A 19,306-nucleotide genomic window follows, 5' to 3' on the forward strand; every position below is an offset into this window, starting at 1 on the left:
TGCTGCCCAGGCTTGAAGAGGAGAGGGAAGGAGGAGAAAGACACAGAGGAGGCCTCTTTAGCAGCCCCAAGAGTTTCAGATTGAGTCAGGGGACACGATCCCCCAGCCACCCCCAGGTGCCTGCAAATGCTAATTGTATAAGCCAGAGCCGCTGGGGTTTGAGACACAGGGAGCTGGGCGACTGGGCACGTCCTGGAGGGTTCAAGGAAGTAACTGCACATCCAGCAGGCAGAAGGGTTGGGGGACCCTGACCCACCTTGCTCCCTCACAAATGGGGTATCCCAGGGTATAAAAAGGCGGTGGGAGGGGGCCCTGCCTTGGCTGTAGGAGTTAGGGTGCAGGAGCCACAGGCAGAGAAACAAATTAAAGTATTGGGTGTGGTCCATCTCGTGGTGACCTATTTAATAGAAGCACGTCTTCTGCAAAATGGGTTTGACAGCAGCACCCTGGACTGCTTATGACAGTGTGACATCACTGGGGCTGTGGTATGGTTTGGTGGGGTGGTGTGTGCAATGCCTGCCCTCACCACCCTCCAGGCAGTAGCTGTGTCTGCATCAGTAACGTTCCCCCAGGGTTGCCTCCTTCCGGGCCAAGGCCTCCAAGCAGCTTGTCCCACGGAGGACAGGCGAAGCCATCTCAGCACTGAATACAGACTCGCAAACTCCAGTTGGACAATCAGTCAAGATACTCTGTGTACTTGAATTCGTGCACACAGCCACCTGCTCCTGAGTCCGACACACTCAGTACTGCATGGGGGACCCCTGGATCCAACAGTAGCCAAACTTGTCTTCCCAGGGAAGAGGAAAAGTAGAAGTCAGAGGAGAAAGAGATGGTTAAGGGAGGTTTGTGGGCAAGATATCAAGGAACTGAAAATGCCTCAAACCCCAAACAACAGGTCAGGAGGTCTGAGGTCTGGCTAGGGAATCATTTATTAATGGGCTTCCCAAAAGAAATAAAATGGAAATCCGGAGAAAAACAAGGGTACAACCAACAAAGCTAGCCCTTTTCCCCTCCAGGAAAGAAACAAATTCTGAACCTTCTATAACCTCCGCTGAGGAGCTGAAATTTGCAAACCCAGATAAACATCTGGGCGGCTCTGCAGGGCCCCCCCCCCACAGCTTCCTGGGGCCCCAGCCCCCCTCTCTGCCTCCAGCTTCCAGGCCTCTGCCACCGGGAGGAGCAGGTTCCCTCCCCCACACGACCCCCTGAGGGAGGCTGCTGAGGATGGCAGGGCCTTTTCTGTTTCCCATAGGAAGTTGACTTCCAGGTCAGCTGAGGGGAGGTTTCTGGGGCCCACCAGGACTTGCTGGAGCATCTCTGGATGGTAACAAAATAACAGGGGGCACACAGGGGCCAGCAGGCTTTCCGGAGTCTGCTGAGGGATTGTTTCCAGCTGTCTGGCAGGAACATCAGGCACTTCTGGGGGCCGGTGAGCTTGTACGAGCACACACACCTACGAGTCCCTCCAGGACTGCTCCCCTCGAGGGAGATTCCCAGCCCCCTTTGGTGTGTAGGCTGCAGGGGCCTTCCCTGCTGGCTTTGCTTTCTGGTAGTAGTTGAGGCGCTTGAAGGCCTCCAGGTCCCGGTGGGCGCTCATGATCAGCCGGCTGTGTGGGAAAGGGTCTGAGCTGTGCTCCACCTCGCGGCAGAGTGGGACCATGCCTCACACTCGGGCACATACCTCACACCTGCTCACACAGGCTCACACCCTCATGTGTACTCACAGGTCACACACAAACAGGCGTGCACACGTGCATAATCAGAATCTACCTGCTGCAGGGCAGTTTGTGACCCTTCTAGCCTCTCTTCAGAACCTAACAACTCTGTGAGGGACGGGGGCCCAGGAACGGTGGAGCTTCCCAGAGGCCCCTCGCTGGCGATCCCGGGCCCACACTGACACCCCAGGATCGCTGCTGTACTGGGCCCTCCACCATCCTCCCACGGCCCCATCCCCTCCACCCATCCCGGGGACTTGTGGATCCGTGGATCCGCGCCCAGCCCTTACTTCAGGTTAGAGAGCTCGATGACGAGGCCTCGCACGGTGTCTGTTGCATCCTCCATCCTGGCGGCTTCGCAGGTCTTGATCCCCATTTGGGTCCTGGTGGGAAGGGAGAGAGGGCAAGAGGCCTGACCTCACTGGACAGCTCCACCAGACTCTGCCCTGGAGGGCTTTGCTGGGCCTCGAGCTGTCTTCTCCAGAGATGAATGCCTTTGACAGTCATGAAGCCACCCTGGGCACAGCCCTGATGGCCGACCCAGCCGGCTCTACTGCTGAAATCACACCGAATCCAGCCACTTCCCCCACCGCCGTGGCCCTTGTCCGACAGCTGCCACAGCCTCCCCGACCCCCAGCTCCTGCCCCTACAGCCTGTCCCCACTGTGGCCTGGGGGGCAGGGGAGGGCGTGGCAATGGAAAGCCAGCCTAAAGCCCCTCCCCAAAGCCCAGCATCATCTGCGCACCTCCAGACCCCAGCCCCTCCCTCCCGTCTCCGCTCCTCCCTGCTCCAGCCACACTGAATTCCTGGCCATTCCCTGAGCATTTCTTAGGGCTCTGGAATGTTCTTTCCTAAAATGTCTCCTCCTTGCGGGGGTGGGGGGGTGGAGAAGGTGGGGGGAGGGAGCCCTCTCCATGACCACAGGTTAAAATTTTAACCCCTGCCCTGCTGTCTTTTTCTCCCCAACACTCTGCCATCTGACCACCTAATTTGTCTGTCTCTCGCTCACCCCTGCTCTGACCCCCAATAGGTAGAAGCTTCATGTTTTGTCCCACGCAGCCTCCCCAGTGCCCAGAGCAGTTCCTGGAAGAGCCGGCACTGGCGGGTGTCAGTGTCTATGGAAGGGGTGGATGTGCCTCTGTACCAACGTATCTAACGGGTGCAGCCTGTGGTGGGCAGGGGGTTGCCCAGCTTGGCAGAATCCCCTGGGTTGTCACTATGGGAACCCTGGTTCTGCTCCACCTGCCTCGGTCACCTTGAGACGACTGGCCAGTCCAGGCCTCAGTCTCTTGCCTTTTCTCCCTCAGCCATGGGCCACAGAACCAGACCCTGGGACCCACCTGGGGGCTTCCAGCCATCCATGGAGGCCACCGGAGATTCACCCAGGTATCTCCCTCCTCTTTGCTCAAACAATAGTGGGGCCACTTTGACTAAACTGCCTCTGGTCCCTGTGCAGGGCGTGCATGTGTGTGTGCGTGTGTGTGTGTGGAGGGGGGTGCACAGGGGGTGGGGCAACAAGAGGTACAACAGGTACTATTTACAGATGTGTGTAAGGGCAGAAGGTGGAAGCACGGCCTCCCTCTCCCCTGAGGGGGAGGAGAAAGAGGAAAGAGACAGACTCCCTAACCCTCCTCCACACTTGCCAGACAGAAACAGAAGCTTGGCCATAAATAATCAATAAGCCGCCACTCTGCAGAGAGGCCAGTTCAGGTTCAAGGTAACGGGAGAGGACTGTCGCTCAATGCTAGCCACCAGCAAGGCTGGGAGACAGGAAAGGTGATGGACTGTGAGAGGCTCCGGGGTGGGGGGAGAGGACCCCCCCAACACACACTCAAACACACACACACACACACACACACACACACTCCATAAGCCAGAGGAAAAGCACACCTGGTGCCTGCAGGAGGGAAAGAAGGTGGGCTGCCTTGGGGAATAAAATCAAGCAGGAAATAAGATGGGGCAGGTCGGAGACTCTGGAGGGCCCGAGGGTGCCAGAGAGGGGATGGCCCCTGTGAGCCAATGGTTCTTGGCCCTGTCTGGGTCCACTCCCCCTCCATGGAGATTCAGGGAAAGCTCTGGACCTTCTCTCCAGAAAAACGCACAATGTGCATTAAATCAACCACAGAGCTGGGGGCATCATCCCAGGGGTCCTTGGGAGAGATGCTGGCTTGGGTGCAGGTTGCTGACGAGTTCTCCACTCGTGGGGAGCAGGGGACATGGGTGGTTTGAAAGTCGGGGCTTAGCAACCTTACTGGACCGAGGAAAGTGAGGCCCCTCGAGGCAGAGCCAGGGCGACCTCCGACACTCTCATCCACAAAATGGGAGCTCAAAGGGCTGGGGTGAGGGAGAGCATGGGGGCTCTAGTGCCAGGAAAGCAGCCACTCTCTCCCCTCCCAGGGACAAGAGGAGGACTCCTGTCAAGGAAAGCGTTCTGGGGTGGCCTCCCACCCTGCCTACCTTGGCTGGGCCTCAGCAAGGGAGCCTCCATCGGCACGTGGGCTGGTGCCAGGCCAGCAAGGGTCCAGCCCGCTCCCTGCAGGAGACAACTGGAAAGACAGAGCATGCACACCTGTGAACGGCCCAGCTGGGTGAGCCCTGCATAGGGAAGGAAAAGTCAGGCAGGGGAGGTCTGGCTTCTCCTCTGCCACGCCAGGAACACCGCGAGGCTGGACTCCTGCAGAGGAAAAGTGGTGTGGGGGACAGATGCCACGACGGCCAGACCTACGGACCACCAGCCCGGGCTGCTCTCACCCTCCCTCTTTGGAAAGAAGGCAGAAGGCCGATACTGGGCCTGACCCTGGGGTCCCGTCCCGGGCCTGCGCCTTTCGACAGGCTGATTTGTACTGGTGGGCGGCTCCATCCACACGTTCTCTGTCCCTGACAACTGAGGAGTGGTGCTGTCTCCAGCTTGTCCTGCAGTATCTAGAAGGGTACAGAGAAGACCCTGAGTGGTGGCGACTGTGGCGAGGTGGGCATCTGGCATGGAGGGAAAGAGGTCGGCTAGATAGGCCACAAGTTTCATGTCAGGAAGAGATTTTGCAAATGTATTTTGAAGGGAAAATTCATAATTAATAGGGGAGAGAGCCAGATAACCCTGAGAAGCTTAAATTTCTAAATGTCAATGGTGGTTTAATTTTCATGGAAAGTGTCAGGCTCAGTCGTGGAGGTGACATACGTCCTTCTGAAAAGAGGCAAAGAGGCTGAAGTGGAGCGGCCGGCCCAGGGCTGTTGGGCCTTTTCTGAGGACACTAAAGTCCTGGGGTGGCGGATGGGGTGAAGGGCTTGCGCTCAACCTGCAAAGGGTCCCTGAATCCAAAGGAACAGACGTGAGGAACTGGCTGCAGCCCGGCGGCTCTCGCGTGGGGATGACTCCGCCTCCAAGACACTTAAGTGTCCGAAACCACTTTTGGTTGTCATGCCCGGGGGAGAGGGTGCTCCTGGCACCTGGGAGTGGAGGCGAGGGACACTGCTCAAGCCCCTGCTGCGCACAGAATGGTGATCCAGCCCCCAACACCTGTAGTGCCGAGGTTGGGAAGCCTGCTCTAGGCGATACAGTTTCTCCCGTGCACCTGGCTGACTTTAATGGAGGCAACTCTGTGACTTAAAATACAATTTGAGGGCTTCCCTGGTGGCGCAGTGGTTAAGAATCCGCCTGCCAATGCAGGGACACAGGTTCGAGCCCTGGTCTGGGAAGATCCCACATGCCGTGGAGCAACTAAGCCCGTGCACCATAACTACTGAGCCTGTGCTCTAGAGCAAGCGTGCCACAACTACTGAGCCCACGTGCCACAACTACTGAAGCCTGCGTGCCTAGAGCCCGTGCTCCGCAACAAGAGAAGCCACTGCAATGAGAAGCCTGTGCGCCGCAACAAAGAGTAGCCCACCCTCGCCGCAACTAGAGAAAGCCCGCGCACTGCAACGAAGACCCAAAGCAGCCAAAAATAAATTAAAAAAAACAAAACAATTTGATGCCACGGATTCACCCAACTCACGGCACCATACTTGGTCATGAGGGATAGTCTCTTTCCCAACAGGTACCACGGCTCCCACCAGGGTTGTATCAATGTCATGACAAAGGCAGTGCTTGTATTGAATGTGTGGGGACCACCCCTGTGGGCTGTGAGAGGGGCCTGGGAGTCAGTGTTTTAAATGACACTGCTTGTGGGCAGAGGAGGGTTCCACCGGCCCTGGGGTGAGCACCACGTCCCCAGGGAGCCGCAATGAGAAGAAAACACCAAGTGTTCCTGTGAGGGCAGCTGGGTTTGAAGCCAGTCTGTCACTGCTGTGAGACCCCAGGGCCCCTCCTCTGAAGCGGTGCTCACGGCTGTGCCACAGTGAGGTCAAGGGCTGCTCTCTCGGTCCACCTGCGTGCCGTTCCCATGTGTCCCTGCCCACAGGGCCTGCCCGCACCTTCCATGGGAACCTGTGCCTGGGCTGCCCCGACTTGTTCAGGAACGCCCAGTGTCAAAACAAAATGTGCCTGGGCGCCCACAGCCTTGTCAGGGCAGTGCCTCCTCTCCCAGCAGGGCTGTCCACCCCAGCTGCTGCTAGGTCCCCCGCACTGGTGCTGCCAGCTCCTCGGTGATTTCAGAGTGCACTCACTGGTGGCAGGTCTGGGAGGGCTTGCTCCCTTGCCCTCTGGGCGCCACCCAAGGTCCCAACTGCTTCCCCAGCCTTATCCCTCAGCCACAGCCCAAGAAGCCAGAGACTGGGGATGACTTAGCTCTTCTTTCCAAGAGAGGGGTTTGCATTTTTCAAGGGATGCAGCTTTAGTTATAAAGTTTCAGCTCTGCCCAGCACCTGAGTGCCCACCTCTCCCGGCGATCGTGTTTAAACACTATGACCAAACCGCGGTGTGACTCGATTTCTGTGCTCTTGCTCATCTGGTGATCACAGCAACGTGCAACGGGTGGTACAAGGAATTGGGGCCGGGGCAGGGAGGGCCGGGTCTGCAAAGTCACCAGGTAGGCCTGTGTCACAAATGACCCCTGGCCATCCCTTGGGAAGGCAGCGCCTGAGACCCACATTAGCTCAACCCAGTCACATCCCCCTCTGCAGTGGGAACAGCTGGCTTTCTTCGGCTGGGCACCAGATGACATCCTTTGCTTGTTTGGGGGCTGTGTCGTATGATAAGACTCTTTTAAGTGCCGAAATGACAGGGTACAAAATGCTCACTCCGGGAGAGGCAGGTGGGAACGGTGCTACTGAAAACCTCATGGGGGCAGGGACCATGCCTGATCTGTTCACTCCTGGCATAGAGCGGACTCTCACATCTTAAAAACATTTTCAAACAACCAATAAAATGAAGTTTTAAAACAGGGACAGCCAAAGAAACGGAGACCATGTTTGTGAAGCGACATGGGCTCTGCGTTCGTTCCAGGACGTAACAGTTGAGGCACAGCTGCAGAATCAGGCCAACCTGGGCACAGACCCAGGCTCCTCCCCTCCTGGCTGCCTCATCTGGGGCAGGTGCCCAACTTTCTTCAGCCTCTCAGCCACACCCAGTGTGTGAAAAGAGAACCACCTACCTATCAGGGCGAGGCTGCAAAGCACTTAGCTCAGGCTCAAGTGCGCCAGCAGCCAGAGATGTGGCGCTACCTGAGGGGGCGGGGCCAAAGCAGGGACTGCCACCTGCCCTGACAGGTGACCGCCAACGGCCAGCACAGGCTCAGCAGGCAGATCCCTGAAGGACGCAAAGCCCCTAAAATTCCAGCAGACAAATGAAATTCCATGTATGTGTCTGAAAAAGAATTGTATCTGGGCCCCCAAATGACCCTAAAGATGGGCAAAGGTTCTTTCCAGTGGGGGAATGAAGTCCCCGCCCGCAGGCCCAGGTTTGAGGTCACTGGCTTCTTTAGGTCACCCCATCTGGTCTGTCACCCTCCATACATCCCTCGGGAACCTCCGGCCAGAGCAGGGCACTGAAGGGTGGAGGGGGCAGGTGCACCAGGGGCTCTCCCTGGGCTGACAAAGTACATGTGTGTCACATCCCGGGGCTCTTCAGCTCTCACACAGATGGGCCCCTCGTAGAAAGGCAGGTCTATCCTCTCCAGAATATCACAGACTCCACAGCTGCTGAAGCTGTGACTCAGACCCCTGGACTCATCTGCTGTACAAAGAGATGGCCACGTGCCCACCTTTCCCCCACTACCGGGTGGTTTGGGAGGGCTTGTGGCCATTTGGCACCTATACTAGGACATCTCGCTGTAACTCAAGGAAGCTCTTACCTGTTCAGGTGGGGCTTCAAAACCAGGGGCTTCCAGGGCATCCTGTGTCTGGCTGTCCGGCAGGAAGTAGAGTTCCATGGCTGAGGACCCCTCCCAGACAGCCTGCTCTGAAGAGTCAGCAGGGTGCTCAGGCTGGCCTGCCGGGCTTGTGTGGGCATCTGGGCTGCCCTGACGTGCCCCAGCATCCTGGGGAGGGCCGTCCACTGCTTCTCTGTACGCTGGTGGAGCACAGGCTCCGAGGGACAAACCGCGCCCCTTGAGGTCTTGTTTGTGGCTCTGGCTCCCTAACTCAGCTGCCTTTTTAGCCACAGGTTGTGATAGCAAAGGCGACAAGCACATACCTCCCAGCCCTTCTTGATCCGGGCCTGGTACCTGTGTCTGACCCACACCTGGACCCATTTGCAAGGCTAAAGGGCTGGAATCCCCAGCACCTATTGTGGGCTCTTGGATCTTGTGAGCCGGAGCCAGGGAGGCTGCAAGGCCCCCCGGGACATCATCAGGGGGCTTGTCTTCCCGCCTTGCCTCCTCTCTGCCTCCTGTGGTCTCCCCATTGAGAGGCATGCACCCGAGCAGGGCCCTGCTGTGGCCTCCATCAGGAGCCTTCCCACTGGGAGAGGCAGTCACCCTGGCGTTGACTGTCCCGTCTGGCCCAGCCACCCCCAGAGCCCTCTGTTCTGGCTCCGTGGCGTCTGTGCTCACACCTGTGATGACAACAGCCCCAAGGCGGGAGCACCTTGGGCTGCTATAGCTCCCCTCTGCTCCCTCGCCAGTCCAGCTGGGCGTCTGCAGAGGCCCAGATGGGCCCTGGGCTGCAGATCTGGGCTCTGGGCCCAGGATGCCATCTTCTTCCTCCTGGCACTCCTCAGGCAGCTCAGCTCCTGCTTCCCCTCGGGCACCTCCCTCCTGAGGGGCTCCTTGGTCTGGCTCCTCTTCAGCATCACTGCCTGGCAGGTGCCCTTTCTGGCCATGATCACCTAGAAGCCAACCCTCCTCCGTGCTTCCACCATCTGGCACGTTGGTCCCACGCTTTGACAGGTGGTCCTGGCTGGCCCTCTCTGAGGCCGAGGGCACTGTCCCCCACTCCAGAGAGACAATGCTGGAGGCCAAGGGCTGAGGATCCCCATCGCCAGGCACAGGCGTCACAGGGTTTTGGCCGCTGGGCTCGGGGCAGGCGCTGTCTGCCTGGGTCTGGTCTCCTGGGTCCCTGGTCTCCTGGAGGGCAAGCCCTGGGGACTCCTCTCGAGGCTGGCTTCTGGCCTGCTGGGCACTGGGTTCTGGCAGCGTTCCCTGTGGAGAGAAAAAGACTCAGCCTTGGGCCTTCAGTAATCAACAGCTCTGAGGATTTTTCTACTCATTACTGCCCCTGTACAAAGCCTCCGAAGCTGCACGGATGACGGTGCACCCAAATAGGGATCAGTCCCCATGCTGGGCAGAGCTTCGTGCCAGGGGCTAGAGGGGGAACTGGAAGCACAGGAATCCCTCTTTTTTGTGGCCACACCACACACGTCACGTGGAACTTCCCCAACCAGGGATTGAACCCCCACCCCCTGCAGTGGAAGTGCGAAGTCTTAACCACTGGACCACCAGGGAAGCCCCAGGAACCCCCCTTTCTACCAGCTCCTTCTCCCCACCAGCACCAGGCATGTGGAGGCTCTCGGGAAGATCAAGGATATAAAAATCAAGGAGGTCCTGTGGATCGCACCAGTGTCAATGTCCGTTGCCTGGTGCTGCCAATGGACTACAGTTATGTAACATGCTACCACCGGGGGATGCTCGGGGAGGGCACACGGGGGCCTCTCTGTACTGTTTTGTTTTTAATTTTGGTAAAATACACATAACCTAAAATTCACTATTTTAATCATTTATTTTTTGAAGGAAATGATCTTTTTTAAAAAAATGTTTATTTATTTGTCTGCATTGGGTCTTAGTTGCGGCACGTGGGATCTTTCAGTGTGGCACGGGCTCTGTAGTTGCAGCGTGCGGGCTTAGTTGCCCCATGGCATGTGGGATCTTAGTTCCCTGACCAGGGATTGAACCCGCGTCCCCTGCATTGGAAGGCGGATTCTTAATCACTGGACCACCAGGAAAGTTCCCACCACTTTAATCATTTTAAAGTGTATATAGTTCAATGGCATTAAGTACATTCACAAGGTCGGGCAACCATCACCACCATCCATCTCCAGAACTCTTTCATCTTCCCAAGCTGAAACTCTGTCCCCATGAAACACTAACTCCCCACTTCCCCGGCTCCCGGCAACCCCCATTCTACCTCCTGCGAATCAGCAGAATTTGCCTACTCTAGGGACCTTGTATAAGTGGGATCATACAGTATTTGTTGCTTTGCGTCTGGCTTATTACACTTAGCGTAATGTCCTTCAGGTTCATCCACGTTGTAGCATGTGTCAGAATCCCTTCCTTGGGACTTCCTTGGTGGTCCAGTTATTAAGACTCCATGCTCCCAATGCAGGGGGCACGGGTTTGATCTATGGGTGGGGAACTGAGATCCCACATGCTGCATGGTGCGGCCAAAAATAAAAAAAGAATTTCTTTTTAAAGCTGAATAACATTCCGTTGTGTGAATATACAATATTTTATTTGTTCATTCATCTGTTGATGGCTACTTTGGGTGCTCCCACGTTTGGCTACTGTGAATAACGCTGCAGTGACCATGGATGCACAAATATCTGTTCCGTCATGTGGATATACCACATTTTGTTTATCCATTCATGCATCGATGGACACTTGGAGCCATATTCTTTCCTTTTTTTTTTGTATTTTATTTTTTTTTATACAGCAGGTTATTAGTTATCCATTTTATACATATTAGTATATACATGTCAATCCCAATCTCCCAATTCATCACACCACCACCCCCCGCCGCTTTCCCCCCTTGGTGTCCATACGTTTGTTCTCTACGTCTGTGTCTCAGTTTCTGCCCTGCAAACCGGTTCATCTGTACCATTTTTCTAGGTTCCACATATATGCGTTAATATACGGTATTTGTTTTTCTCTTTCTGACTTACTTCACTCTGTATGACAGTCTCTAGATTCATCCACATCTCTACAAATGACCCAATTTCGTTCCCTTTTATGGCTGAGCATACTGTTTCTGCAACCTCCTCTGAGTCCACATAATGCCCTGGAGATCCATCTAGGTGGTTATGTGTATCACACCTGTTTGTTCCTTTTTTATTGCTGGGTTGTGTTCCATGATGTGGATGGACCATGATTTGTTCAACCATTCACCAGCTGAAGGACATCTGGGGTGTTCCCGGTTGGGGGCGATTACAAACAAAGCTGCTGGGAAGGCCCACCACTCACTTTTTTTTTTTTTTTTTTGCGGTACGCAGGCCTCTCACTGTTGTGGGCTCTCCCATTGCGGAGCACAGGCTCCGGACACACAGGCTCAGCGGCCATGGCTCACGGGCCCAGCCGCTCCGCGGCATGTGGGATCTTCCCGGACCGGGACACGAACCTGTGTCCTCTGCATCGGCAGGCGGACTCTCAACCACTGCGCCACCAGGGAAGCCCCCACTCACTTTTTTAGGTGTGTGTGTTCCAGAGACATCATGACCCCTGGAGCTCATGGTGGCAAGGACAGGAGAGCCTGCTGTAAGACCCACCCACCCCGACTCACACAAAAGCTTCTGAGAAGCATAGGGCTTCAGGGATGGAATGTGGGCTGCCTTTCTGAGTTTCACTACTTTCATGCAACTTGGGGAAGAGAGCTCTGGCCTCGACAGCTTCAGTGCAGGCATGGCTGTCCTGAGTACCTCTCACAGGCCTGCGAGTTGCTGACGTGGCACCTGCCATCCACAGACATCTGTAATGCTAAAAACGGGGTGTGTGTGTGGAGAGATGCGGGGCTAGCCATTGCCAAAGGAAATCAAGGCTGAACTTGGCTGCCAAGGTTGGGCCAAGAGGAAGGTCGATGGTAGGACCTTACCAAGCTGAAGGCCCCACTCCTGGGGTCCTCTTCCCTCCTCTCTGCTCGTCCTGTCACTGTCTTCCTGGGTTTTGTAAACTGGGGGACAAACCTCCCGACTGACTTCTGTGAACCAGATACAACAAGAACAAAACAGCAGTAAAGATGAGGGAGGAATGACATCTCGGAAATCAAGCAAGCAGACACCAGAACAAGTTTCTCTCTTGCAATCTCAAACTCTCAAGGCCCTTGCCTTCCATCCCCAGCACACCCTCCCACCAGCAGTTATTGATGAGGAATAGAGACAAGATCTCCAGCTGAAGGGAGGCGGCATCTTTTGTACATATGTCAGGCTGCAAAACAGGCTCACCTGGGAAGGAGGAAGACGAACTGGCTCTTTTTCTGGCTGCCCGAGGAGCCTGGAGGGAGCTCCTACTTCCTCATAAGGAGAGCTGGGAGGAGAAAGACAAAACAGAGGAGGTTCTCAAGTCCTCCTACGCTGTTAACTTGCATAGTAAGACAAACAGCGGCAAATGAAATCCAAATGCAAAGTAGCGCCCAGGGTCTCCTAAGAGGGAGGCCCTGGAGCACCTGCTGAGAGAGGGTGGGATGGAGAAGGGGACATGTGACTGCCAAGAAGGGTGTGGAGTCCCACATCCAGAATCCAAGCTGCCTGCTCTGGCAGCACTTAAACTCTTATAATCCCAGGAACTGGCTCCTGAAGTAAGAACAGGAATTCTCATTTGGACTGACTGACACTCCAGCCCCCAGCTCTGCAAACAGTAAAGAAGTTGTAGATACAAAGAACACAGTGTCTAAAAAAACGGGTGTATTCTTATCTGCCAAAATTCGGAAGCACCTGAGATGGCTTCAGTGGGTGAGTGGATAAATAAACTGTGGTAATCCAGACAATGGGACGGTATTCAGCGCTAAAAAGAAAAGAGCTCTCCTCTAATCAATACTCTGTAATGGCCTATGTGAGAAAAGAATCTAAAAAAGAGTGGATATATGTATATGTATAACTGACTCACTTTGCTGTACACCTGAAACTAACACAACATCGTAAATCAACTATACTCCAATAAAAATTTTAAAACATAAAATCATGCCATCTGCTTTATAAAAAAAAAAAGATTGAGCTCTCAAGCCATGAAGACACAGGAGATACCTTAAATGCATATTACCAAATGAAAGAAGCCAATCTGAAAAGGCTATGTACTGTGTGACTCCAACTATATGATATTCTGGAAAGAGCAAACTATGGAGACAGTGAAAAGATCAGTGGTTACCTGGGGTTGAGGGGAGAGATGAATAGGTTAGGATTTTTACGGCCATAAGAAGACTCTGTATGATACTGTAATGAGGGATATATGTTATTATACTGTTGTGCCAACCCACAGAATGTACAACACACAGAATGAACTCTAAAGTAAACCGTGGACTGTGTCAATGTAGGTTCATCCTTGGTTAAAAAATGTACCGTTCTGGTGAGTCATGGTGATAATGGGGGAGGCTGTGCATGTATGGGGACAGGAGGTGTATTGGAAACCACTGTACCTTCCTCTCAATTTTACTGTAAACCTAAAACTGCTCTAAAGAAATAAACCCTTTTTAAAAAAACTGGTGAGACTTATGGTTATGTCTAAATAAATGTGGATATGTACGTTGTAAAAAAAAAAAGATCAAAATCTGGAACTGAAACTTCATGGTTTCAACTTTGGAAGTGGAGCGGGAAAACGCATGAAGCTACACTAATGGGCTTGAATCGTGCCAAGGGAGGTTATGGAGACAGAGTAACTCTAGATACTGATAGCAACCGCCTGTTTCAAAATTTTTAATTGGGATGGGTTGTTTGGGCGGCTTCTGGGGTACTGGCAAAGTTTCATTTCTCAACATAAATGTGTTAAACTGATTGCTTTATGTTGCCTTCTTCTGTTATATTTCTGCATGTGTGGTATTTCTTAATAAAACATTTAAAAAACAGAAACAAAAGAGTGGGAACCCACTTCTGTGGGTTCTGATTATTCTTATGGTCTCAGACAGTAGGGTGGGCGGCAGCCATGACCCCGTCAGCCCTGATATGGCCTCTCGAGGGGTGAGGGGCACAGTGTGACATCACTGTGTCTGTCTGGGGAAACAGCTTAGGTGTGATACATGGCCCCTCTCTTCCTATCACACACACAGCCTTTAGCCCTAAGATTGCAAAGACCTGAGATCAGACAGACACACACCCCAGAAAATGGTTCTGTCAGCCAGACTACATGCCTCAATTTTTCACTCAGAAAACGTGCTAGTCCAATCCATGATGCTTTCTCTGAAGACTTCAGGGAGCAGGAACCTTCCTTCTCCTAACTCCTGCTAACCCTTTCTACTCTGCTATAGTTACATGTGGTTTAACCCCGTGGAGACTGAATGGTTCTCCAGATCTTTCTTCCTTTCCCCTACCGTGCTTAATTACATATTTTCTGAAAAAATAAGGGAACTGGGAAACCACTGTGGTAAAGAGCAAAGGAACCAGACGCAGTCAGAACCCCAGCCTGCCCTGCACCAGCTCAGCGGCCTTGGGAAAGTCATTATGATCTCCCGAAGCCTCAGAGTCCTCATATGCCAAATGGGGACATAAACCCATGGCACAGTGCCGTGAGGATTAAATGAGCTGATGTGTGTAAAGTATTTATTATTAGAATGCTGCCTGGAACATAAAGATCGTTATTCTCTCTTACGGGTTATTGTTTCAGACCCACCACTCCTTCAGTCCCCTCTTGATTAAGAGGGAATGTGGGATAAATATGGATTTGACCAACAGGCAGGACAAGTTGCATTCTGTAACTAAGTGACCTTGAAAAATTCAAGGTCTTCCTTGCCCGTGGTTAAAATATCGACCTTTCTCGCTGAAGAGGAGAGTCCCCAGAGCAAAACTTCGAGAAGCTCAATCCAAGGGCCCCAAGCCCCTGTGGGGGATGCATGGCACTGGATGGGTCGTGTTGACTGGCCCCCTCCCCTTTGCATCCTGTGCCCACTGTCAGCAGAGAGGCTTGCTGGAATGTTCTGAGCCACCTACCTGGAAGCTGCCTGCCCTGGTGCCTCCGGGCTCTGCTCTGCAGAGGGTGCAGGTCCTGATCTGTTTTCTATCTCTTCAGGGTGATGCCAATGGCCCAACTTGGAACTCTGGGGGTCCCCGTCAGAGTCTCCTAACCTTGGGTTCTTTGGAAGTTTTGGAGGACGGATTCCTTCCCCTCCTGGTTTAGAGACAAAAGAAGATGAAGGGGAGGGGAATGGCGGGAGCGTGCACTGCCGTGTCCGACCACCAAACACATCTGGGCCACTGATGCAACATGAGCAGGCTTGTGCAAAAGGCAGGAAATCTCTGCTCTGACGCTTGCCTGGAGAGTGAGAGATGAGATGGAATTTCATCCAGGTGGGACCCAGGAGCTTACATGGCCATGGGATCCAAAGGCTTTTAATCTATGGACTGGTCATGACTGACGTTCAATCCTGAGGTGACTGGGCCTGGCTCAGAACCACACGAGACAACCTGGCCCAGCTGACTGTCTCTCTGCAGAAGTGCTGAGAGGTGTGTGCTGGCTCCTTCGGGTCTCAGCTCAAATGTCCCTGCAGTGGCATCCTTGCCTTTTCTACAGAGCAACTCCTCTCGGGCCCATGCTCTGTTTTACTCACTTCACACCTTCTGCAAGTATCCGAGGCACTGGGTCATTTTCTGTCTCCTCCACTACAACCTGTTCCATGCAAGGAGGGGCCTCATCTATCTCACTCTCTGCTGGGTCTCAAGTACCTAGAAGAGCATCTAATAAACTGTTGGTGCTCAATAAATACTTGGCAGATGACTGAATAAACGCACAAGAAAACCCAGATCACCTCCCAGGAAATGCAGACAACACTAACTTATGTACCACTCTGGTTTTCCATGATGCTTGCAGAATATCCATCCTGGGAAAACTGGGACCCAGACTCATCGAGTGCTAAGGAGGTGACTTCTCTGCTGCCTCTTGGTCCCTGTTGTATCCCTACGATACCTTTCCCAGCACTGAAAGCAATTTAGAGCCTAAAGGTGCATATTAACATCTATTTGTTGAATGAAGGAAATTCCCTTATACAGAAACTGCCAATAGTGGCTGGCTTGTAAAACCTCTCCAAACTCTGGCCCCAACTGACCCATTTATTCAATGAACAAATAATAAGGGTTGACTCTCCTGAGTTCCATGCCAGACACTGTCCTGAGAACTCAGGTGCGCTATGACAAAACTTCAGGCAGGGTCCTGATGTTAGGCCCATCTTATGGACGAGAAAGCTGAGGTACAGGGAGGCTGGGGAATCTGGAACAGCATCCAGGCAGTCCAGTTCCAGAGCCTCCACACCTAAGTACACTTGAGCACTTATTGAGCACCTACTGTGTACTGCATCTCTGACTAGGCAGTGAGAACAAAAAGACAAACCAGACCCGGCTCTGATTTTCTTGGAGGTCAGTCACGTAGACCCTTTCCAAACTCAGCTCCTTACATACCTTGAAGTAAAACCATTGAATAAGGCCCCTCTCTCCAACATTGAATGCTAGGGTCCTCCTCAGCATCCGTTCAGCTTTGGGGGCTTCACTAGACCACAGTGGCTTTCCTGTAATTTCTCCCAAGTCTGTCAGTTACGGTTCGTGTGTGCCCATTTAGAACTTCACCCCACTGTTACCTGATTAGCTCTCTCAGGGAGAAACATCTTTTTTTTTCCCCTGACTAGATCTTGAAGCTGTCAAGGGCAGGAACTGAGTCTCATCTTGATATCATCTTCACCCTGCCTCCCACCCCCCACCTCAGGTGCCTACGCCAGCACTGCACCCAGAGCAAAGCTGCGATGAATGTTTCTAACACAAACACATTCCCACCTTGTGGTCTGCCATGAAATGCAAAAATATAGCAGTTTCATTTACTTAGTCTCTTTAAGATGTCCAAACACTAGCTTGCTTTGCTCATCCAATGGACATTTATTTGTACCAAATAAAAAGCAAAAACATCAGAAGTGAAGAGGCTCCCATTTCCTTCCTGTGATCTGTTCCCACAGGATTAATTTAAGAACTAAGGCAGAACCTTGTGTTCAACACCAGAGGCCAAAGACATCACAAGGGAAAGGGCTCCTTTCACCACCTGCCAGAATTTTCTTCCTTTCTCTCCACGCCATCCAGGACACACAGAAAGAGCTGTCCTGGGCCAGCCCAGGGTCCACTGAGCAGGGGAGTCCACTGCAAAGCGAGGCCCCATATGACCTGCTGTGGGTGGGCCTGGCTGGCCCCAGCTTCCCCCTCGAAGGTCAGAGAAATTCCTGTGCCTCCAAACAGCTTGTTACTCATCTCTGCACAAAACACCTTCAATCTGTTGATAGTATTTTTCCCGTCCCACATCTTGGGAAAAAATGAGTGCTACTCTCGAAGTTCATTAACCACTAAGTGAAGGGGTCATTTCTAAACTTTTAAGAAATTTAAACTACCTTAGCCAATGACAGGAAAATGAAGCTACACTATGTAACACTGAGTGTTTTCCTTTTCGAATGAAGAAATTCTATACATATATTGAGAAGTAAAGACAGTCTCGAAATACCATGAAGTTGAAAAACAGAGGTTGCAGATCAGTATGTGTGATGATTCTATTTTCCAATAAAAACACTGTATTTGTGTATACAAAGAAAGTTTGGAAGAAGTAGTGTACTGAGGTTCATTCCCTGTTTTTTATGCTACACTATACGGTTGATCGTCATCCTATGGTTGAGGGGGATGTTAACATTAGGGGAAGCTGGGGGAGGGTAGACACAACTCTGAACTTTTTTTTTTTTTTTAACTCTGAACTTTTTTTTTCCTTTTTTTTTCTTTAGCTTTTTAATGACAATATAGAACAGAAAAGTTAGCATAGGTGTACAACTCACTGCAAATGCATAAAATGAACAGTGTATTTTACATCTAGATCAAGAAACAAAACATTTCCAAGAACACAGAAGTTCCTCTCATGTTTCTTTTCCAGGCACAACGCCCTCAAAGGTAGCCACTGTCCCTGATTTCTTTTCTTTTTTTTTTTTTTTATTCAAACAGAAATGAACTATTTTTACAACTTTTCTGTAAGCTTAAAGTTGTTTCAGAATGAAAAATTTCTTCTTAATCTGAAAGGGCAATGATAACAGCAGCATGTATTTGTGTCCTACCATGCATCTACTCTCCGTGCTCTACAAACACTGATCCACATGTGAGCTCTAGGGCACAGTTCTCTACTTTGGCACTATTGACATTTGGATACTATTGACATTTGGGGCCAGGTCATTCTGTGTTGTGGGGACTGTCCACCACATTCTATGATTTTGAACAGCATTCCTGGCCTAGATCCACTAAATGCCAGGACCAACACTGCCCCCCCCCGCCCCCACCACCGCCCACACACCAGTTGTGAAAACTAAAACTGTGTCTAGACATTGGCAAATGTCCTCTGGAGGTCAAACTGCTCCCCCCAACGGGTTGAGAATCACTGTTCGAAAGTAAAGCGTAGGTGCTCTTATCCCCTACAAATAGGAGGAAAGTGAGACACACAGTAGGTCATCTGCCGTCATACAGAGAGATGAACCCAGGTTTTTGGCTCGAGAGTGAAGCAGTTCTCCACACACCAGGACACCAAGCTCTATTCATGGGTCATCTCTGAGAGCGGGCCTGCATAGAGGCTGGACCCCTGCCCTGAAGCCTGGGGGCCTCCCCTAGGCTGTGGGATCCCACTAGAGGCTGGGGGGAGCTCCACAAAGCTTTCCCTTTTTACTGTAAGCACTTCTCCATGAGTTACACTTGTATTAAGTCATTGCATGTATGAAGTCACTGTTGTTATTTTAAGGAGCTTGGTGTGATCATCTTAGCATTTCTGCAATAAGCCCACCTTCCTCCTGTAAGCAGAAGCAGCAATAAAGAGGTGTCAACTTGAATGGCCAAATACCTGAGGTCCGAAGCTTCTTCCTCTTACTCATTTTATCCCTCCCTAGAGAAATCTGAAAGCAAGAGCAAATCTCGTCATTACAAGCAGTTCCTGTCTCTGGGTACAGACCCAGTGGCCTTGGCTGAGGCCACCCCACCCCCACCTGGGCCCATCTGGCTGCCCCAGGGGTCACGTGGGCCCCAAGGGGACACAGGGTGGGAGTCATGGCTACCTTGGGCTACGGCCGAGTTAAGAAGTTAAACTCCTCCATAGTGCAGAAAGCAGAGGGGGAACCGCCTATCTTCTGTCCAGGGCCTGAGAGCACCCAGGCCGCCCCCCTCTAGTCTCTAAGATGGGGCAGCCTGTGTGAAGCCCCCTCCCTCCAAGCTGGGCTACCTAGGACCCTTCTAGGGACAATGCAGGATTTTCGAGGTGACACGTGGGGCCCTGCAGGGTCATCGGAGGACTTTACAGCGGCCACCGGGGAACCCTTCA

At 52.5% G+C, this 19,306-nt stretch overlaps 1 protein-coding gene across 2 annotated transcripts; it reads right to left on the reverse strand.

Moving 5' to 3' along the window:
- Positions 1 to 1,143: 1,143 nt before the first annotated feature.
- Positions 1,144 to 18,919, reverse strand: BRME1 (break repair meiotic recombinase recruitment factor 1). Of its 2 annotated transcripts, XM_060145003.1 has the most exons (8): positions 18,833 to 18,919; positions 14,929 to 15,106; positions 12,238 to 12,319; positions 11,889 to 11,993; positions 7,943 to 9,229; positions 4,173 to 4,261; positions 2,006 to 2,098; positions 1,144 to 1,607 (listed from the first exon to the last, which is right to left on the reverse strand). In XM_060145003.1, the coding sequence occupies exons 1-8, from the start codon at positions 18,861 to 18,863 to the stop codon at positions 1,454 to 1,456; spliced, it is 2,019 nt and encodes a 672-aa protein (XP_060000986.1). In that variant the 5' UTR covers positions 18,864 to 18,919; the 3' UTR covers positions 1,144 to 1,453. The 2 variants fall into 2 exon arrangements, with proteins under 2 accessions (XP_060000986.1, XP_060000987.1); XM_060145004.1 differs by lacking the exons at positions 11,889 to 11,993; positions 12,238 to 12,319; positions 14,929 to 15,106; positions 18,833 to 18,919 and adding an exon at positions 10,966 to 11,209.
- Positions 18,920 to 19,306: the final 387 nt, after the last annotated feature.

The sequence above is a fragment of the Lagenorhynchus albirostris genome, chromosome 3, assembly GCF_949774975.1.
Source record: "Lagenorhynchus albirostris chromosome 3, mLagAlb1.1, whole genome shotgun sequence".
NCBI classification, from domain to species: Eukaryota; Metazoa; Chordata; class Mammalia; order Artiodactyla; family Delphinidae; genus Lagenorhynchus; species Lagenorhynchus albirostris.